This window comes from Diprion similis, chromosome 2 (assembly GCF_021155765.1).
Source record: "Diprion similis isolate iyDipSimi1 chromosome 2, iyDipSimi1.1, whole genome shotgun sequence".
In the NCBI taxonomy this organism is placed as follows: domain Eukaryota; kingdom Metazoa; phylum Arthropoda; class Insecta; order Hymenoptera; family Diprionidae; genus Diprion; species Diprion similis.
Window position 1 is genome coordinate 2,416,009 of NC_060106.1, and position 9,299 is coordinate 2,425,307.

At 42.4% G+C, this 9,299-nt stretch overlaps 2 protein-coding genes across 2 annotated transcripts; both read left to right on the forward strand.

Annotated features, from left to right (window-relative positions):
* The first annotated feature begins 4,250 nt into the window (after positions 1-4,250).
* Positions 4,251-8,011, forward strand: LOC124416198. Its single transcript, XM_046897123.1, has 7 exons — positions 4,251-5,442; positions 6,561-6,602; positions 6,705-6,763; positions 6,896-7,008; positions 7,443-7,477; positions 7,576-7,647; positions 7,956-8,011. The coding sequence occupies exons 1-7, from the start codon at positions 4,251-4,253 to the stop codon at positions 8,009-8,011; spliced, it is 1,569 nt and encodes a 522-aa protein (XP_046753079.1).
* Positions 8,012-8,016: 5 nt separating this feature from the next.
* On the forward strand, positions 8,017-9,054 carry LOC124416200 (zinc finger MYM-type protein 1-like). The gene has a single exon (XM_046897124.1). The coding sequence runs from the start codon at positions 8,017-8,019 to the stop codon at positions 9,052-9,054; it is 1,038 nt and encodes a 345-aa protein (XP_046753080.1).
* The last annotated feature ends 245 nt before the right edge of the window (positions 9,055-9,299 follow it).

The window sequence follows — 9,299 nt, forward strand, 5'->3', positions numbered from 1 at the left end:
AATTACGTAATCGTGATTACTCCTGTTACGCGCGCGCACCGGTTTAAGGATCTCATCGATTCTCTTTATGCGCTCTTCGTACGATTCTCTTAAACTATTTAGAACTTTCAGGGGAACAGCATCGTTAGGTTGCTGAGGATCGGCTATGTTACACAATCGTTTACCGTCCAAATCGTACTGATTGTCGAGAGTGATTTTAAATCCGACGCCTGGAGGTCCACGAATAAATTTTTTACCCCCACCACGGCCCAACTGTCGTCCAAATATATCTATGCTCATCGCTAGGTGGTCACCGAAGGAATGACGAATCTATGTCGATCTGCCGCTAATAAATGATTCCAGCTTCCCGGAGCTCTTCAATAATGGCGACTATTTCATTGGAATGGCTGGTATTTCCCGCAGCCTGCGACGCCATAAGTAGCCGAAGACGATCTACAATTTCATTTGGATCATCCCAGTAGACGTAATCCACTTCTTGCCTCTCCTTTCGCGCAATCTTATATTCGGGTAAGCCTTTACCGGACTTTTTCGGCGAGCCAAGATGTTGTGCAATGAAATTTCTATACTTTGCACTTTTTGCATCATCGCGAAGACTTCCATCGGCTTGGTATCGTTTCCGATGTGCATTTGTCATCCTTACAATTTTTATGTAATTATTCTTGTCCGTATCATTCACAACCGTGGCATCGGGTGATTTTTTAAACAATAATTCGAGTAACCCTGGCGTACTCTGGTAACTTGCATCTTCCACGTTGATCAGATTATCGACGAAACTAATTTGTGAATCACCAATCATCATACTGTTTATCAACTTTCGAACGCCATATGCTGTATCTAAATCCTTCTTTTTACTTGTGCTGAACATTTTCAAATATCGTGCCACGGGATTCACTGTTTTCCTCACTGGTGTGCTTGTAGTGGAAATTTCACCAAATTTCAGTGTTTCATCGTGTGCATCCTTGAAATCCTCCTCATCATCCATATCCTCATCCTCATCCTCGCCATCCTCGGTACTTGCATCATCTTTTTCTTCTTTTTTCATCGCTATATCAGACGATTCTGTTTTAATTTCTTCTTTAATATGCTGCTGCTGCTGCTTCGAAGTATCCACCAATTCTTGCAACGGTGTTACGAGGGGCTTGAACACCTCTCCCATAACCTGGTCGGTCGTGTCTTTGTCCAACTTGATCATCTTGTGCTTCCGACGTATGACATCGCTTGCTTTCGATATTTCACTCAGCGTATCGCTATGCTTACGAATCTTGACACTCTCCATGTTGCCGACTTGATCGTCACAATTGAACTGTGTGAGTTTGCGTTAGTTTATGCTTATAAAGCAGTCAAACCCCTTCCTGTATCTTCCCTCGTTGATTTCACTATCCTTGTCAATTACGACAAAACTATATTTACCGTCATTCCAGCATGCCGAGCATAAGTCCTTAAATTGTTGATATGTCATGTCGGTGTTCACGTGATCGTTGTAGATATGTTTCAGATTCATTTCATCTTGTCGAAATAGCACCAATAAGTTTGCATTGTCACGCACCAGGTGTTTCGGAATACGTGCATACGTTTGACTAAGATAAAAGCTATCGACGTCGCGATGCCTGCCCATGCTGAAGTAAGCTCTGATATTATCTTGCTTCTCACACGCCACATCGTCAAAAATCATAACAGAGTTAGGGTGGGCCTCTTCTGGTTTGACAACCTGATCGTTCTCACCAGACGGAAAATAGCCCACACCCTGCACGGATTCTAGTAACTTTTCCAAAAATTGATATTTTGGCTGGATGAGGGATTTTGAATAAACGTAGACATTTTCGAATCTCAATCCGTTGCCATGGGTGATTAGAGAGAGGAGAGCGTTCGTTTTACCACAATTCGATGGGCCGCAAAAAATTGCCCTCACGGTATTTGGTAGTAATTTTCCATGACGTTTCTCTTTCCTCTTCCTCCCCCGACGAACCATTTTGTCGAAATTTGCAACAGGTAGTTTCTCAGTCTGATCTTGAAATCTCATGATGCTCGGTTAACGCGACAACGAGAACTAAGATGACCGCATATAAATTCATCCTTTTATAGAACTCGCGTTAGTTGCTGTTCGACTATGAAGACGTGCACACGTAAGAGACGCGGTGGTGGTTTGCTAAACAAAATCATCAATCATCTCCCAGTTGAATTGCACGTGCCTGGGTATCAGTACTGCGGACCCGGAACAAAATTGGTCAAGAGGTTGGCACGCGGTGATCCGGGTATCAATCCATTGGACGCTGCATGTAAAGATCACGACATTGCATATGCAAGGAATCGAGATATCGCTGCGAGAAATCTGGCCGACAAAGTGCTTGCCGAGAAGGCGTGGAATCGTGTTTTAGCCAAGGACGCTAGTGTGGGTGAAAAAGCTGTCGCGTGGGGAGTCACCAACACCATGAAAGCTAAATCTAAACTCGGTATGGGTTTAGCAAGGAAGCTGTCGAAACTTGGAGCCGGTGCGAAGTCACAGAAAAAACCCTCAACGGGTGGGAAGACTAAACAGCAGAAGAGGACAATAAATCTTAAATCTATCATTAGGGCGGCAAAGGCCTCCATGCGACCAGGTCATAAAGCTGTCGAGTCGGCGTTGGCCGGTGCCCGTGCGGCTGCGCGTGAGGCAGGGAAGAATGTTCGTGTGCCCCGTGTTATACCCGTGCCCGAAAAAATTGGCGGCATCCTACCCCTCCTCATTCCAATTTTGGCTGGTCTAAGCGCAACGGGAGCTCTAGCAGGTGGTGCTGCAGGCATAGCTAAAGCAGTCAACGAGGCTAGCGCCAACAAACATCAGTTGAGTGAGACCAAACGACACAATGCAACAATGGAGGCGATTGCGTTGGGCAAGGGATTATACCTAAGACCGTACCGCAGTGGCATGGGTCTGTACTTACAACCGGCAAAAAACTAATAAAGCTACCACGCCGAGCACTCACCAACGTTGATTTACACAAATATGCTCAAGATATGAGAATTCCACATTTTCGCGGCGTTTTCATGCGGAATGGTCTACCATCATCAGGACCGAAGAAGCGAGAATCCGCAATTATTAATCTTGATGATAAGAACGGCCCCGGGACACATTGGGTTGCATATAAGAAAAACGGTGATCACGTTGTGTATTTCGATAGTTTTGGTGATTTGCAACCACCTAGGGATTTGATGAACTATCTCGGTGTTGGTAGCGTAAAATACAATCATAAGAGGTATCAGGAATACGATACTGTGATTTGTGGTCACTTGTGCCTCAAATTTCTCAGCGGGCAGCTATAAAAAGAGCGGTGTCACATTGGCGAGCATCAGTCATGACGGAATCATTGTCGTTAACACTGTCGGGCACCTCATCCCTGCTGGAGGCTCAATATTTTCCCCCAATCGAGTTATCGTCGACGAAAAACTATGTTCTCGGACTCGTCGAGTTCATGACATTCAATTCAATACCCAATATTCAAGAGAAGTGTAATAAATTTTACCTGGAGCGAGCGGACAACAGCCGGGCAGTCATTACGATACCCACAGGCAGCTACGAAATTGAAGATATTCAAAGTTTTCTGCACAAGGAACTACCTTCCGACATCTCCCTTAGTCTGCAGGCCAACAACAACGAGCTAAACAGTGAAGTTACGTGCAATCAAGTAGTAGACTTCAAACCCGAGGATTCCATTGGCCGATTATTGGGGTTTAAAGGGGTTGAGCTAGCACGGAACGTTACGCATAAGTCCGAATTACCGGTAGCCATACTGAAAGTTAATACCATACGCGTTGAGTGCAACATAACCACCGGGGCGTACATAAACGGACGTCAGGCTCACACGATTCACGAATTTTTCCCCACCGTCCCATCTGGATATAAGATTGTTGAAGTTCCCGCCAACATCATTTACCTCCCAATCGCCGTACAGTCGATACAGAATATACAGCTGCGGATAGTCGATCAAGACGACGAGTTGATTAATTTTCGCGGAGAAACGATAACGGTACGCTTACATGTAAAATCGGTGAAATAATGGGGATTGTATTTGAGACGAAAAAGTCAGGCAAAAGTTATAAAAGCGAGACGTCATGGCCAAATATCATCAGTCGTCCAGCACCATTGACGAAGCTGACATCTCCGCTGAAGCTGACACCTCTGAACGCTCGGTTTCTCCAGAGTCTAGGTCTTCGATTACGTGGAAATTTTGGAAAATAAAAATTCGTGTTCGCTGCATCCTGTGCGTGTTACCATGGAGGAAATAATAAGAATACAGAAACCCGTGACATTCGACGAATCGATCGCACACTCTGAGGTTCACGCTCACCAGCCATTTGCATCATCGACCTTTGGGAATAACGATGAAATTCGAATTTCCGTTCAAAATCAGAACGAGTGCGTGCTACCGGAAAAAAGCTCCCTGCACATTCACGGGAAAGTTACAAAAGAAGATTATTCCATGGTGGCCGCTACAAAATTGGTCAACATGGCTGTTTGCCATATGTTTGAGGAAATTCGATACGAGTTGAACGGTGTGGAAATTGATCGAAATAAAAATGTGGGCATCACCAGCATCATGAAGGGATACTTATCCCTCACCCCAGGGCAACAGCGCGGCTTGGAGAACACCGGTTGGCTGAGCGTTGCCGATATCAACCTGGCCGATGATGCTGGAAATTTTGATGTCGTTATACCGCTGCGTTATCTGCTGGGATTCGCCGAGGATTATTGCCGAGTCGTCGTTAATGCCAAACATGAGTTGATTCTCACACGCACTAACACCGATTTAAATGCTGTACTTCAGACAAACACTACCGAGAAGTTTAAAATTACCCTCAAAAAAGTCGAGTGGCTGCTGCCCTACATCAAACTAGCCGACAAGCCGAAAATCCAGCTACTCAACTACATCGCCAAGGACTCGGCCATTCCCATGAGTTTTCGTTCTTGGGAAACGTACGTGTATCCGATGCTGCCGTCAACGACGCGGCATGTCTGGGCGGTCAAGACATCGACACAGCTGGAGAAGCCTAGATACGTCATAATGGGATTCCAAACTGCAAGGAAAAACGAGGCATTGAAAAATGCTAGCGAATTCGATCATTGTAGAATAAGAGATGTGAAACTCTTTCTCAACTCACAGTGTTACCCCTATGGGAATTTAAATCTAGATATTTCCAATAATCAATACGCCATTCTGTACGATATGTATGTCCAGTTTCAAACATCCTACTACAACAAAGAAGCCGAACCTCTGCTCTCGAGAAGTGAATTTATAAAACGCGCGCCCCTGATCGTCATCGATTGCTCAAAACAAAATGAATCGTTGAAAACCGGACCGGTGGACATCCGGCTGGAATTTGAAGCAAGCGTAGAATTTCCTCGAAACAGCGCAGCCTACTGTATGATCTTGCACGATCGGGTCGTTGAGTACAGTCCGATTAGTGGCACGGTGAAGAAATTAGTATAAGCAAATTTTTAGAGTAATATGTTAAATGTAAGAATGTAGAAAATAATATGTATAAGGTTAATTGTTGAAATTATTAATAATATGATCAATTATTATATAGAAGCTGCAAAGCTAAATGTAATTGAGGATAAATAAAAACATCTGTTCAGTGTATCTAATTGTTATTTTGAAATTGACTTGCTCCTCCCACCATCCTCCCGTAACCGACATCTGGTATTTTTTAATAATTTTTGAAGAATCTTTTATGTGTATGAATCTGTTATGTGACAGATTTATTTCAACAGCTGCATCCGGCATTTATGATAAAATTTAGTATGTACAGATTTATTTACATTACCACCCACTGCATTCATTATCGGCATAAGCTGAAAGGCTGCATTTCCAGGAATTTTTCTCAAGAGGTCTAGCGTTATCTAACTTCGAGCTTCCCGCCGTCGAACAGGACCCGACAGGACCCCCCCCCCCCCCCCACGCCGCCGGGGACTTACCGCGCGCCTAATGCCCCCCCCCCCCCCCCCCCCCCCCCGCCGCGGGCTCCTCGCGCACCCTCGTGGCCCCCCCCCCCCCCCCCGCCGCGCGCCGCTGCAGCCGGCCCGGCCGGCCCGTAGCAATGGGGGGAACCCCCCCTCAAAACGCCGCCATTGTGCGCCAGAACTCTTATATCCTATCTACTTTCGGGTTTCCACTGTAACATCCGACCGGAACGTCCGTATGTTTTATTGCTTATGACTATTCCCTAACATTAGTACCAACTAACCAAAACTCTAAATGTGAGAACTCTGTAAGAAAGTCATTCAAGGAATCTGCCTCGCCATCTGAATGCCTAGATGAGGTATAACAACAATTATCATTAATCAAGAGTCCAGAAAGCGTATTACAGGATCCTCACATTACAGGAGACTATGATATTATTATTTTATTAATACAATTTACTAATATCATTATATCCAAATACTATACAATACCTAGTTGCAAACACAGAGTTTAGAGCTACATTATAGGCAACCTACGCTACGCCCTACAGCTTGAGAGATACATAAAACTATATCGCAAAAGATATATAATCAATATAATATAAAATTATTAACATTACAGAAATAAACTACAAAGGCCAGGGACTGCGATACCTCCAAAAACGTAAATACAAGTTATCCAACATGAATTATAGAATCCCTTCCGAAGTGTAGTATTGTAGGCAACGCGCCCAAACTCTGGAGGTAACGTAGACCTCTATTGCAGAACCGTACAGAACGCCACCTGAAGAGTGTATCAGTAACATAATAACAAAACCACCGAAGGTAAGCCAACTCACGGGATGATTCTGTAGGGCGAAGCAATCAAAAGGCAACCCAGGAAAATAATGATGAATAGACTCACACGGCCATATTATACATGGTAAGAATTTAGTAACAAACGAACTTTTTCCAAAGATGCCAATTTCTTGTGACATCAAATTATGTGACAATAACAAATATGTAAAAAATCAAAGCATAAATAACGGGAAACAAGTGACGTTTTTCTCGTTACCAAATAAACAGCAACTGTAAGTAAATATGAATATATAACCTCACTTTCGCGGGAATGTTGTGGCTCCTCACGTATCTTCATATATTGTGAAAATAAATGTAATGATTTTCGTGTATGGTTGTTTTGGTAGAAACTAATAAAAAATACAAGAGGTTTTTGAGTTGATTCAATATTTTATGTAACCATTCTTTATGATACAGTATTATGTACGGATATATATTTTTATTAAGATTTGACATTACTGTTTACGTTTTTTAAATATAAGTACTTTTTTGATGTTATATATTGAAGATTACCTATTTAAATATATAATGTCGATACAATGTGATTGATTTGTTGCCATTTATTTCATTAATTTTGTCTTATACTAAATTCACATCACATTCATAGAAGAAATGTGTATGTACGATGCTTACTTTATGTTCTGTATCCATGCAAACATATTTATAGGCTGCCAGATATGGAGAAAAATATGAGATCGTTCTGTAATAACAGCGTTGACTGAAGAATTCATTGCAAAAAATTTATTATCAGAACCGTTGACTGAGGATATATATTCTTCACTGTATTCCCCGGTTTAAAGGGAGCGCCAAAATCGTAGTGGGGGGGGTACTTTACTTTTCCTCAGAGCCACCAGAGCGTACTGAAAATCGAGGTACGCTTTTATACATTGGCTCTTATGGGACCTTCCACTCTATCCTATACTCTTTGCAAATTACCATTTCTTTTGTATCAAAATACAAAATGAATTGATATTGTTAATATCAAATAAAATCAGAGATCATTTGGTACAGTTAATCTCAGCTGCCAAATATTACTCAATAATTTTGGATTGCACGCCCGATAAAAGTCGCCAGGAACAACTCTCAATTATTATAAGATTCGTGACATTTGATGACAGACAGAACACCCATCAAATACGAGAGCACTTTCTTGGTTTTCTACCGGTTGTCATTACCACAGGAGAAGAACTCACTAACATCATTTTAGATGAATTGAATAACCTCGGTTACCAATAGGTAACATGCGGGGCCAAGGCTATGATAATGGCGCAAATATGAAAGGTAAGCGATCAGGAGTTCAAAACAGAATCTTACAAATCAATCCACGAGCTACATTCGTCCCGTGCTCTTGTCATTCGTTGAATCTTGTCGTTAATGACGCGGCTGCTGCTTCTGGTGAAACTGTTGGGCTTTTCGATATAATTCAGCAGCTGTATGTATTTTTCTCGGGATCGACAATGCGATGGGATGTACTGAAAAGGAATATAACATCATTGACCGTAAAAGCAGTTAGCACAACAAGATGGGAGAGTCGTATCAATGCTTTAAAAGCTTTGCGCTTTCAGCTCGGAGAGGGCTATGACGCTCTGATTGAAATTCCTATGGATGAAGGCAGAGATAAGCTGACGCAACACGAAGCAAAAAGTTTGGCTGCACGCATTTCTGACTTCAAGTTCATATGTAGCATTTTAATTTGGTATGATGTATTGTCAAAAGTGAATATCGTTTCAAAAATGCTACAAAGTCCAGAATTACACATTTCGGACTGCAGCCAGCTCCTTTCTGAAGTGTCAAAATTTCTCCAAGAGTACAGATCCGATGAAAGTTTTGCTAATTTAATTGAGCGTGCCAAGGAAGTAGCTACCGAGGTAGAAGTTGAGCCTGGTTTTCAGCGGATCAGCGCTGTTCGTATGCGACGCAAGAAGAGGCACTTCGATTACGAATCACAAGATGAGACACTATCAGATCCGACAGCAAAATTTAGAGTCGATTTTTTCCATTTCATAATTGATACGGCGATGTCTTCCATCGAAGAGCGTTTCAAACTGCTCCGGTCTCACAATGATCATTTTCAATTTCTCTACAATATCACCAACTTGAGAGCTGCAAGCGATTCAGATGTTCTCAAAGCTTGTCAAAAGTTGTCTAAATTTCTAACTGATGGAGACAGTACAGATATTGATGATGCCATTGATTTTTGCCAAGAACTAAAAGACTTGTCGATCTTTTTGCCAAAAAATAGCACACCTTTAGAGGTACTAAATCACCTGCACAAGTAGGATATGAAATCTATGTACCCAAATACTGTGGTAGCGCTACGAATTCTTCTAACTCTTCCAGTTTCAGTCGCTTCCGGGGAGCGCAGTTTCAGCAAATTGAAAATAATAAAAAACTATTTACGTTCTACCATGAGCCAAGAGCGTTTGGTTGGGCTATCGACGATTTCTATAGAATCCGATCTATGTGAGTCGTTAGACTATAACAAACTTATCGCTGAATTCGCAAGAATAAAGGCACGAAAAGT